This window comes from Bidens hawaiensis, unplaced genomic scaffold, assembly GCF_021521415.1.
Source record: "Bidens hawaiensis isolate Kalapana, Puna unplaced genomic scaffold, B.hawaiensis_p1.1 tig00004021_1, whole genome shotgun sequence".
Classification (NCBI taxonomy): domain Eukaryota; kingdom Viridiplantae; phylum Streptophyta; class Magnoliopsida; order Asterales; family Asteraceae; genus Bidens; species Bidens hawaiensis.
Window position 1 is genome coordinate 1,141,088 of NW_027491237.1, and position 12,998 is coordinate 1,154,085.

Sequence of the window (12,998 nt, forward strand, 5' to 3'; positions counted from 1 at the left end):
GCTACATTAAGTAAAAGCTTGTTGGGAGGCCTAAGTGTGCTCGTTTTCCATACTTAACCATTTTCAGAGAGATTGAGAAGATTCCAATCTTCATTATGTCTTTTCCTTATCCCAATAGAAACTTTTTTTTTAAATAGTTGGTTTCGGTCTCATACGGTGTCCTACACTGGCTTTTGTTCGTTTATTTTCTAATTTTTGAGAATTCAAATCTTCTAAAAATAACTTTATATACTATCTATAATATTCTAACATAAATTTTAATTTTTCGAGGCCATTTAGACACGTTTAGGATTTTATCCGTTTCTAAGTCGTCACCCGAGGTCATTTTACGTAGTGTTCGCTACGCGACAAAATTGGACTTTTTCAAACTTAATTAAATATGTCTAACATATTTTTGGAGTTTTTGGACAAAAATAATATCACTTATTTATTATATTATTTTAGTTACACAAGTACGGTTATATTAGTCATGGAATTAGGCTAATTTTTAGCCGGGTATCACATTCTCCCATCCTTTAAGAATTTTCATCCCGAAAATTAAGGAGATGGCACTGATTTTGGACATTACAAGGGTATTTATGTTTCATCTGGTTTTAATATTCCCAGATGAACTCGGATCCAAGTCTTGAATTCTAGGGGACCTTGACTAAGTTGATTCAATTTTGCCTACGCTTATGAATGTTCTTATTCATAGCTTATGCAGGTTCTTTTATGAATCGAAGCATGATGTCCACACGGACTCGAATTGTTAGATACGCATTTCCTAAGATTAAATACGTGGAACATGTCACTTATTCTACTAACTGTCGGAGGTAATTCGAGCCTACACACAATTGGACTAGCTCGATTGTCGATTTCGAAAGAGTCCAATATAATGAAAACTCAATTTCCCCTAGCTTAGATTAGTAATGTGTCGATTGACGAATTTTATTTCCATATAAGACTCCCAATGCTTAAAGAAAATAAGCCTAGGCGAGTATTTCATAGATTCTTGGAGAGTTAACCCAATTCTTGACATAGAAAACCATATTAGAGTTCAAATGCACCCCTAAATTCACAATTATGTTCTAGAACCATAATTGTCAATTTACCTTACAAGATTACTCTGGCATTCTTTCCGTCATGAATCAATTATTTTCTCTGTAAGGCCCCGTTACCGGTGCCCTACATTTGGTGTTGGATTTACTCATAAACACAGTTCTAAAAATCAGAGTTAATATAACTTTACCTAGAATATAAAACTTCAACAATAAAACATTACATAACTTTCAAATCTTGTCTCATCAAACATTCATAGTCATTTATAAAAAACCAAACATAGTCTTTAAAATATCATAACATTTCCTTGAGACGCCAGTGTCTTCAATTCGATTCCATGTGTCCTCATCAAGCGAACTGCCTCATTCTACTCACCTGCTTGCATACTAAAAGTCAGTTATGCTGAGTGAGTTCTAGTTAATCACACATAATACAATACATACACTAACCCTCAATTATGCATCCGAAGATACATAATATTTACTTTAATAATTTACTTTAATTACATAAGTTCATACATACGTTCGTACTTTGTTACTTTCATACTATATAAATTACTGTCCTTTTCTATCTCGGATATTATTAGGGTCCGATCCCTTCTCTTTCTATCTCAGATATTATTAGGGTCTGATCCCTCTTTCCTTTGTCTATCTCAGATATTATTAGGGTCTGATCCCTTTCTTGTCTATCTCAGATATTATTAGGGTCTGATCCCTTTTTACTTCTCTATCTCAGATATTATTAGGGTCTGATCCCTTTCTTCTCTATCTCAAATATTATTAGGGTCTGATCCCTCTTTCTTCATCTTCATGCATATTGTCTTTACATACCCATAACATACATACTTTCTTTAATCATTCATGCATATTCATATATTGCACATATATCTATCATGCACATTCATCTATCATATAACTACCTCCCTTGATAGCACGTGCAATATCCGAAGATCGTTCACGTACCAACAAGCTTTCATTCACATTTAAGATATACATACATAACATATAAACCATACAAGGCATACACTTACCAGTTAAGGTAAGTGTATTAACTATCACATCGAGTATGCACACAGCCCCGAAAACGTAACAAGGAAATGGGGCTAGAAACTCACCTGAATGCGGTTACGTTCACTGTTAATAGTTATTCCCTTCTTGAGCTGTGCACGGCTAACTGTATAATATTTACATGTATCAATTAACTATTACTACTCATATCGTATTTCTATCTTTATATAACCCTCAATGAACAAGTGTCCGGGGGCAGCGCCCCTGGAAGCGGGGTTCTAGGGACGGCAGCCCCTAGCGGGGTCCAAGGGGCAGAGCCCCTGGCTGGGGTTAAGCTGCCAGGCCAGCTTGGAAAAATTTTATTTACATTACTTGTCTTAACACATTTTCCATTAGGATTTTAAATTATTATCTAATTCGCCATCTCATTTGCTATAACGAATTAAGCTAAGCCTAATTCGTTATCAGATCATAGTCTAATTCGTTATCTGCTTCGCTGTCATGATTTGTTATTCTGGTTCATCATCTGGTTCGTCATTCTGATTCGTTATCTGAACATAGCGAATTGGGAAAGTAACAAATCACTTCATTCGTCTGATTCGTTATCTCAGTTCGTTAGCCTAATTCGTTATCTTGGCGTGACCAGATTCGTTATCTTAATGTAATGAATGGGTAGATAACGAATTAAAGGCTCATTCATTATCAAGTCACACGAATGAGTCCCATTCGTTATGAACGCGTAATGAATTAATCAATTTTAACGAATCATCCATGTTCTTATCCAGACTTTGGCTCAGAGGTCAAAGTCAAAATTGACAAGAACAAATAACAGTCAACAGGTATTAGATCTGCAATACTCCTTCGTTTCTTAACCAAATATCATGATTTTGGTTTCATTGGAATCGTTTATGCAACGTCTACAAACCCCAAGGGTCCAATCATCCAAATATCTGTGTTTACATGGTGCGATTTACACATCTATAATACGGGTTTCTTTAAATAACGTTTAACCTATCAAACGTTAATCAATTTCAGTAATTTTGGCTTCGTTGGATTTGTTTTTACCATACTAAAACAGATCTATGATCATCTAAATGAATCCGGACCTAAATGAACGATTTCTAGTTATAAGCGTACCTTAAAAGAGTCGAACTACGAACACGAGCTGGTCTTTGATGTTGTTTTGGTTCTTCACAACAATCTAGCACCAACAAGCTCGGGTTTTCGCCTTCGGATCTTGGTTCGGGTTAAACGATAGTGTTTGTGAGTGTTCTCCAAGGTGTAGGCTATGGTGTAGAGATGAATAAAAATGGAAAGGTTTAGGGTTTAAGGGTATTTATACTCCGTTAAGCCCATGGAGCTAAGGCCCATTCCATCTTTTATTCTATCTTTTAAAGTCCAAGCCCACCTTCTATTAGTTTATTTATCTAAACCGAATAACGACACATTATAAAATAAACGGAATTTATTTTATTATTTCTTATCGAAAACAGGATGTTACATTCTCTAGCTTGTCTTTTTAGAGAATGAATAAATCTATTTACAATTACCAAGAGAGTGTCGTACTTACTTAGGTGTTTGTGGGAATTCGTTTAAGAAATCTACGATGAATTGAGAATTTAGACTTATGCGTTCGTCTAATACTAATTCACATAAATCTCCATATCAAGGCATCTAAGCTTTATTCGATCAGCTTAGATTTCTCTTTCTTCAATGCATTGTACATTTCTAATCTAAGTTGTAAGGTATGTTTGTAACGTTAATCCCAACGTACATATATGTGAAGGCTTTTCTTTTCTACTCCATCGTCAGCTACAATATTCATTTTACCAATGTGGTAACAAATATCGCAATTGTAATCATTGATTAGTTCTACTTCAAATGGGCTGCCTCATTTTGAGTTCCATTTGATCTATAACACATAGAAAACTCTCATGGTTGGTGTAATTTGTACACTTTGTTTTATAAAGGGGGTTTCTTCATGTCTTAAGAGTAAAAACAACAACTCTTAGATCTAAAATGTGAGTTGTATAGTGCTTCTTGTGCACATTGAGTTATCATGATGCATAGACTATCATCTTTTGTCTTTCTGCATTAGCATGCATACAAGACCTAAGTGTAAAACATCACAATCACTACAAATCTATGTGCTTCTTCTGGGAGGGACAACTAGGTGCGCTACACAATCTTTCTCAGTAATTGAGAAGCTTCCTTTTATGCATATTTCTTATCATTTTGGGTTATACCGTCAAAGGTCAAGCTAATCTTCAATAATTCCCAGTAAGGCCTAAAAATTGTCGCACTTCGGTATGAGACCTTTGTGTTTCCCAATCCTCAATTGCTTCAATCTTTAATACACTTACATGTATACCTTTCTTACTGACAATGAATTTCCCAAATTTAAAAATCATACTTAAATAATTTCTACATTTAAATATTCTCAAAAAGTGTTGTTCATGAATTTTATTGGTTTGTGAATAAATATGCTTATATCATCCAGGTAGAATTTGCATATCCTATTCATGAGATTCAGGAACATTACGACTTATTTGTCAATCTGACCGGTATGACTTACAAACTTATAATGGTCCTATCGTGTTTCTAAAATGTCTTAGAAAGTCTTCTTCTATTGATATCTAGTTGGTAAATTCATCTTCGAGTATGAATAAGGTCCATCTTGAATCTAATCAAACAGATCATCAATTCTCAATATTGGCATCAAATTTTAATGGTAGGTTTGTTCAGTTCCAGTTATTGGAGTTGTTTGGATAGATTTTTTTTTTCTAATGACAACAATCTGTACGAAGATCTAGATACTGGTGCGTCTTATTGTACAAGATCTAGTCTAAACTCGATGTGTCTTGATGGGAATTATGTAGGAAAATCTATGGAGAAGCTTCTAGATAATCTTAAATTGTAGGTGTATCTCGAGGTGTAGGTTATTCTTCATGCAATAGCTTGCATTTCTTTGTAACAATCATCACTTTGATATCATACTGATCACCATGGATTGCTAGAGTTTCACCACTAGCGAGTGGTAAACGTACTAGCCTTTCCGAACCCATGATCTCAGCATGATTTTCAGATAATTAGCTTGTACCTATATCGAGGTTGTGTAATTCGATATGTATATATATCATTATAGAGGTTGTGAGTTTCTATCGAAATATTGCAGTCACAGATGACTACAAAGGTTTTTGTTTTCATAAATAAGCTTAGTGAATACCTTTTGTCTAAATTTATTGGTCTTATGGCAAGAGATAACCCTAATCGTTTATAAACTTAACTTGGATCTAGTATAGATTAGTACAAGAACATAATGGTTATTCAGTGATAACTAAGTGAATCCTTACGAGTTTTCATGGATCTTCCTCTAGCATTCTAATTTTTGAATTTTGGGACAATCCTTTTTGGATGTGTCGCTCATTTATCAAAACAACATTTGGTTTGCTTATTGCTAGCTACCAAATTTCTTGTTTACCTAAAGTTCAACTTAATGTATGCAATTGGGTTATAACAATTCTTGGAATCATTACAGACACTTTCAATCTTATTTTTCCTAGTAGATTTCAAATAGTATCTCCATTGCTAGTGTCTTTATTTGCACTATGTCCTTGATTTTTACTTTAATGTAGCGTTAATGTATTGTTTGACTTGTTGAACTAATTTTCAAAGAAAGTCAATATCTTAGATCTTCTAATGGCAGGTGTTTGTCTTAATTTGGGTGGTTTATTGTCATTTCTATTATTTTTGAATAGCAGAAATAGACAAAGGTCATTATTAATTATTAAAGGCGTGTAAATAAATATAGGAAATATTCACAACCGCATAATAATCAATAAATCAACCCAAAGGATCATCGTGATAATGGAAAAATATCGTACTTGTTTAGAGTTACTAAAATAACTACTAAATAGGTGTGAATACACATCAGCACCAATCACAAGTTTTAAAATTTTCCTTACCAAAATATATAAGCTATAGGACATCTATTAATTAGAGGAAATTACTTGAAGTCTAAGTATTCCACAAATAGGTTCTAAGAGCTAAAACAACAACAATATTGATAACAATGTTACGCATCATGAGAATCTGGAGAGATATGTTCAAATCCTTATCCTCTAATTAGCAACGATTTAAACAGATCTAGCATAGGAAGATGAAAGATGGCCTAAGGTTAGTGGGAACTAGGCTCTACGAGTGTGGGTGAATAAATTTTCTAAACGAAATATTGAGATTCACAGAAAAGGCACCAGCGCGGTGCACGATTGATGGCACAACATAGGTCATTGGGGGCGATCCTTCAACCTAATGTCGATGTTGTGAATCTTGATAATAGTGTGTGAACTAGGCTTTTGTGACATGTAGCATAATCTGTACTAAGTAATCGTTAGTAAATATTTATATATTCATATAAATATAACTTTAAATTTTTATAATTTTATTTATTTATTTACCTATTATTATTATGTTCATTTATTTATTTGAAAAAATAATATAATCATTTAATTGATTATACATTTGCTTCACGAGGAAGGAAAATCGTGTGTTTGAATACATGGGTTATAGTTTAGAAATTTTTATCCAAAATTTCTAATTCACTATAACCGTTGGCTCTGATACCAACTTCTATCACACCCCGAAAATCTTAATTTAAATAGTGGAAGACTTTGACTAAGTCATTCGGATGGTGACAGACGCCGTTTCAGCCAATCACATTTATGTATACATTTCTAATGAAAGTTGAACTTTATTTAACCATCAGAGTCATTACATGTGTCATATTACATGATTTTTATTCAAATTACAAGTTCAACATTTTCATTCAAACACACGTCACTATTTTTCCGCGCTCTTCACGAATCTTCAATACTTTACTTATTTACCTGAAAAACATATTAAAATAAACGTAAACGCGAATGTTGGTGAGTTCTCTTTATTCGAAAATAATCAATATTTTTATACTTATATATATATAATAAATATATCTATATTACATTATAATGTATATATGCAACCTTTCATCTCACCCATGAGACGCTGTAAAATTAAATGCCTCTTCTAACTCTCAGGCTAAACTATATTCTCGCCGGCAATACACTCATTAATTTTCTGGCTTGGCAACGTTCCCTCTACATATTCCACCATTCATTTCTGGTTTCTCCATTCATTGCTATTTATACCGACGATTCCCTTGACGTGCATATATATCGACGATCTCCGTCTAGGTAAATAAAAAAAAAATTTCGATTATAATTGCCTAACAATTCCAACTTCCTAACCCTAGTCCGATTGATTATCTACTGATTTCGTTCTCCATTGTATTGGTTTGAATCCCTGTTGTCGGAACTAGTTAAGTGCTAACGATCTACTTATTTTGTGAGTGAATTGTTGTATGTTTTGATTTCTATTCTGTTCTCCGTTTAGCCAATTACGTCCTGATGTCCGCATGAATTAAAGTATGCAAAAGTTATAATTATATTTTGTGATTTTGCACAATTTCAGTAGTCTGATCACATAACTAGTGTTCATAGATAAAAGAAATATACATTCTTAATGAATATGAGATCCATATTGGTTGATTCTGCACTTATTGATAATGCTATTGAACACATAATCTTAAATTGTTTCCTGGAATTGCATTGGATTAATGACTCATGTTTTATATTTATTAGAGGATTAGTAGCTTATTTGATCAATATAAAAAACCTACACATATTTATTTATCTTCAACCTCTTACAATAACACTGATTTGTACTTTTGGATTACATAAAATGGATGATTCATTGTGCCTATTCAAAATATTGAAATTATTCATTTACTTGGTTGAGGAATTTATCAAGTGGAACTTATATGTAGGAAGCAGTTTATTGAAGTGCTGGTTATATTAGTCATTCGTTTGTTATTAAGGTTTAGTTATCTATAGCCTACGGGCCCGTTATACGGTTTGGTTATCAGTATCACAGCTTTGGGATATTTTATTATTTCAGTCTCTTTTACACTAACATAACAGAAGGAAATGCTAACCTGTAATGTAATATTGGACACAAGAAGAAAGATGGCATCTCCTAACATCCACCATCCATAATATAAATTTGGCAACATGAATTTGTCGGCGGCATTGTTACTTATCTTGAATTTCAATAAGTTATTTTTTAGTCTCATTCAGTTTGGTTTCAGTTTAGTTGGTTGTTCAGGGTTGTTTTTTGGTTTCATTTAGGTTCGGTTACACATAAGATTGTATTAAAACAATGGTCGAGTTTCGGTGACTACACATTTCGAGCTCCTTTATTATATACATTCATTTATTTTCAGTTAGTTTTCGTTTCCATTCAGTTTAGTTTAGTTTTTTCAGTTTTGGTTTGGTTTTAGTTTTCTTGATTTTTGATATCATTTCGATTTTGAATTTTCACAATTTTTTCATTTTGGTTTAACTTTTTTTGGTTTTGTAACCGTAGGATTTTTTCGTTGCAGTTTTTCGTGTTTGCTTCTTTTATCAGTATTGAAATCTAATAGTAGTTCATTGGTTTATATAAATACATGTTTTAAATGTATAATAGTTACTAAACAGGCATAAACATAAATAAGTCTTTTCACATGTTAGTGATTATAACTTCATAAATTCTCAAACCTGCTTTGTTGGGCATCGTCAAGCTGTACAAGATCAAAGTGTTTATGAAATGCAATTGAAAGAATTGCTTGCCTCACCCGATTTGTGTAGCTAATGCTGGATTGCGAGCCTAAATGAGCTCCTTTATTAAATACATTTTATTTTCAGTTCCTTTTCGTATATATAGGATTTAGTTTTGTCATTTTTTTAGTTTAGGTTTGATTTTAGTTTCCCTGATTTTTGTTATCATTTCGATTTTGTTTTTTTCCAATTTTTTTTCTTTTTTTTAACTATTTATGGTTTTATTATAGTAAGATTTCTTGTTGCGGTGACTTATCAAGCTGGTTCGCGAGCCTAAACGACTGCCTTTATTGTATACATTTTATTTTCAGTTCGGTTTCATATCCATTCAGCTTAGTTTTGTCTTATTTAGTTTTCTTGATTTTTGGTATCATTTCAATTTTTAAATTTCAAATTTTTTTGTTTTAGGTTTAACTTTTTATGGTTTTGTAACAGTGAGATTTTTTTCATTGTGATTTTTTTTAGAAGGCTTGTTTTTTTATCGTTGTGATTATTTTCAGGTGACTTGCATTGCTTTGATTGTTGTTAATGATATTATACTGATTGTTATTGTTATCAATATTGTATACATGATGATGATGAATTGAATTAAGATATAAAGAGGTTGTTGCAGACTTGCAGTTTAAGTAGAGCCTCTTTCATCTTATACAAGCATGATAGAAGTACCATTAGGTTGTTTAAGAAAACAGGATATTATACAATATGCTCTATCACCTAAAAGGCATCTCTTATATTGTTGCTTATTAATGTAATCAAAATGGAGAAAAATCTAACTATTTTTTACATATTTAAGTAAATATTCAAGTATAATTTAGAATCAGACCCGCATTAAGAGTTGACACAAAAAATATAATTGTTAGCTATAGATCTCTCAACTACCGCTCAAGGTGGTTGATTATGAACTTATCTGATTTAACATTTTTTCTTTTATAAGCTCACTAAATACTAACATTTTGCACTTTAATTACATGAGGTATCTGCAGATAATCAACTGCGTATAAGATCACTTATGGATGGTTACGACTTGTGTATTTATGCATACGGGGTCCGGGAAAACACATGTAATGGTGAGAATGAGTTCAACAAGGTGTCGTTTTTAAACTCTAATTTTTAATGCATTATACCTCATTAAATTATTTTAAATATATGGTTGCCTTCTCTGATAATTTGATTTTTTGGTGTTTGACAAATTATGTCATTTCTTTTGAAACAGTCTTACATATTTAGTCAAAATTCTGCTTTTGTAGATTTGGGATATAGCTGGACAGGAAATATTTCAGAGCCTTGGAGTTGCGTTTTACCGTGGTGCAGATTCTTATGTTATTGTGTATGATGTGAATGTGCAAAAGTCGTTTGATAATCTCAACAATTGGAGGCAAGAATTCTTTATTCAGGTATGCTAATAATTAGCAAATCAGTTTTGAATGTATGAATGTAAAATCTTGATAATTTTGTTGCAGGCGAGCCCGTCGGATGCTGAAAATTTTCCGTTTATAGTTTTCGGCAACAAGGTTGATGTAGATGGTGGAAACAGTAGAGTGGTATGTGTTTTTCACCAAGAAACTGGTTTTTTATTTGTTAATTTCGCATGTTTAAAAATTGTTGGTTGGTTGGTTATGATGATAATTAGGTTTCTGAGAAGAAAGATAAGGCTTGGTGTGCCGCGAAAGGGGATATCCCTTATTATGAAACGTTTGCAAAGGAGAGGATTAATGTTGAAGAAGCTTTTCAAGTCATTCCTAAGAATGTCTTGAAGAATGGACAAGAGGAAGAGATGTAAGTCAAAACGGGCTAAACTTTTAAAATATCTATTTCTCATTCTAATTTTAAACAGGTGAACATGACCTGTTTATTAAACAACCTAAATATTATTAACCAAACCTGGTTATGTTTGTGTCTAAATTATGTCATGTCAACAAAAAGAGCAACATTTTGTAGTATTGAATTTTGACAAACATGTCTGATTTTTTTGTGTGACTTTTGAAGATACTTGCCGGATACCATTGACGTAGGCAGCACAAGTCAACTGTAACACCCTTGGAAGCAAACACAACATCATCCCACTCTTAGGCTATCCCACATTGGCTGTGGACAAGAGAGATCCTTGGTTTTTAAGTAATGTCCTACCTCTTAACATCACCACGCGTTTTGGGTTTAGTTGGCTGTGGAACACCTGAAAACTCCACGATAAGCGTGCTTAGGTGGAAATAGTACTAGGATATGGGCGACCTACTGGGAAGTCTCCATTTGGGCAACCAAAAACAAATCCGTGAGCTCTTCGTGGGCAGAGCGGACAATATTGGTAGTGCGAGGGGCGGGATGTTACAGGTGGTATCAGAGCAAAGTTCGAGAGATTTAAGCATCCTACATGTTTAGACTCGAACAGAGAATGGGATTTAAGTAAGAAAATGCCAGTACAAGAATGCCATGTGTCACTCAAGCAAGCTCAGTAAAGGTAAAGTGTATGGTTAAATAATAAATGTTAATGTTATCTTGATTAATATGGATATGATTTCTTGCTTGTTTGACTGTTTAACTGTTTAAGATTAGAATCAGCACAAATAGACTCATAAAAGGAAGTGTATAGGACACGGAAAGTAACGTGATAAGCTAATCACAACTGGTCACTATTATTACCTGTTATCCTTACTATCCTTGTACTAAATAGTTCCTTTAGTGATGACGTTTGTGTTTTCCCTTTTAGAATACGATGGCTGGAACGGGAGGAAATGTGGAAACTGGAGACATTGTGAGAGCTGGACGTCGTGGCAGGCCTCGTCGTGTGCAACGACCTTCGGTGGAAACCACTTCTAACACCGGAGATGAAGGAAGCGCCGTTGGAGGAAACCAGAACAACAACGAAGGGGTTCAAGTGGATCCCGTAATTCAAGCAGCTATTGTTCAAGCTGTAGCCACTACTGTAAATAACCTAACTCCTGAGGGAACTGCTCGAAGCCGTGAAAGAACTGCCGAAGGGGCGGGTGGTGATGGTAGGAGTGATGAGGAAGGAGAGAGGGAAGCCTCGAGTTGGGTTAAGTCTGTGAAAGCCGATGACAGGAAAAGAGGCCGAGGTGGGTGAAACTATAAGTCCTTCAAAGGATGTGACCCGCCGAATCTGACCGGTTTGGGAGACGCAATCGCTACTCTTCAATGGATAACCACTATGGACAAGGTTATCCGCATCAGCGAATGCCGTCCCGATCAAGTTGTCGATTATGCCATCCAATCGTTTGGTGATGAGGCAATGTATTTGTGGGATTCGATTGAGCAAAAAAGAGCCCCGAGGAAATTAAGGCAATGAAATGGGAGGATCTGAAAGAAATGGTTATGAAGAAATTTTGTGCTGACGCCGAAGTTGAAAGGGCGGAGATGAAGTTCTTGAACTTGAAAGCTGGGACGATGACACATCAGGAGTACACCACCGAGTTCAACCGAATGTCTAGGTTGGTACCCGATATGGTCAACACTGAAGCTAAGAGGATTAAGTGCTCTGTGAGAGGATTGCCACAAAAAGTTCGCGTACTCGTCAGGGAGAATAAACCTGCTACTTTTGACTATGCTGTCGAACTCGCAGAGATGGTTTATGAGGACCTGGCTGCAGATGATGTTGTGGTGGGGGAAGAGAAGAAGGATAAGAAGTGGGTCGCTCCTATTAAACGACCCGATACTCAGTTGTGGAACTCAAAGGATAAGAAGTAGAAAGTATGGGAGAAGAGGTCGTGTAAGACGTGCGGTAAAATGCACGGTGGTGAGTGCAAATGGGGTAAGGGATTGGATGTTTGTTATAAATGTGGAAAGGCGCATGGAGGAGAGTGCAGAGTAGGGTCAAATACCTGTTATAAGTGCGGAAAGATGGGACACTATGCTCATGAATGCAGTGAGAAGCCGACATGTTTCCGGTGTGGCAAGACGGGCCACATGGCCAGGGAGTGTACTGAAGCTGGAGGAAGTGGAAATAAAGATGTTGAACCAACAAGGCCAAAGACAAGAGCCTACATGCTGACTCAAGAACAAGCCAAGCAGATTCCCGATGTCGTCACAGGTACGTTTCTAGTAAAGGGTATTTCCGCTTCTGTATTGTTTGATTTGGGTGCGAACAAAAGTTTCGAAGCCACGCCCTTTAGTAAATTAGCTAAAATGAAATGTTGCCGAGTGTCTGAAACTTTTATAGTAGAAACCGCTAGTGACACTTCGGTCAAAATAATGAAAATGGTTAAGCACTATAAGATAGAGTTAGAGGGACATGAGTTCCTTGTTACTT

At 34.7% G+C, this 12,998-nt stretch overlaps 1 protein-coding gene across 4 annotated transcripts; it reads left to right on the forward strand.

Moving 5' to 3' along the window:
• The first annotated feature begins 7,093 nt into the window (after positions 1-7,093).
• Positions 7,094-10,758, forward strand: LOC143625214 (ras-related protein Rab7-like). Of its 4 annotated transcripts, none has more exons than XM_077095631.1 (4): positions 7,094-7,267; positions 9,339-9,824; positions 9,985-10,131; positions 10,198-10,507. In XM_077095631.1, the coding sequence occupies exons 2-4, from the start codon at positions 9,747-9,749 to the stop codon at positions 10,489-10,491; spliced, it is 519 nt and encodes a 172-aa protein (XP_076951746.1). In that variant the 5' UTR covers positions 7,094-7,267; positions 9,339-9,746; the 3' UTR covers positions 10,492-10,507. The 4 variants fall into 4 exon arrangements, with proteins under 4 accessions (XP_076951746.1, XP_076951748.1, XP_076951745.1 ...); XM_077095633.1 differs by lacking the exon at positions 7,094-7,267 and having other exon boundaries at positions 9,214-9,824; positions 10,198-10,278; positions 10,368-10,758; XM_077095630.1 differs by lacking the exon at positions 7,094-7,267 and having other exon boundaries at positions 9,214-9,824.
• Positions 10,759-12,998: the final 2,240 nt, after the last annotated feature.

Bases quoted from the DNA above. Each gene is read 5' to 3' on its own strand.
- LOC143625214 (XM_077095631.1), top strand. From the start codon at position 9,747: ATGGATGGTTACGACTTGTGTATTTATGCATACGGGGTCCGGGAAAAC. The intron at 9,825-9,984 runs GTGTCGTTTTTA...CTGCTTTTGTAG, and splicing joins GTGAGAATGAGTTCAACAAG to ATTTGGGATATAGCTGGACA. The intron at 10,132-10,197 runs GTATGCTAATAA...ATTTTGTTGCAG, and splicing joins GGCAAGAATTCTTTATTCAG to GCGAGCCCGTCGGATGCTGA.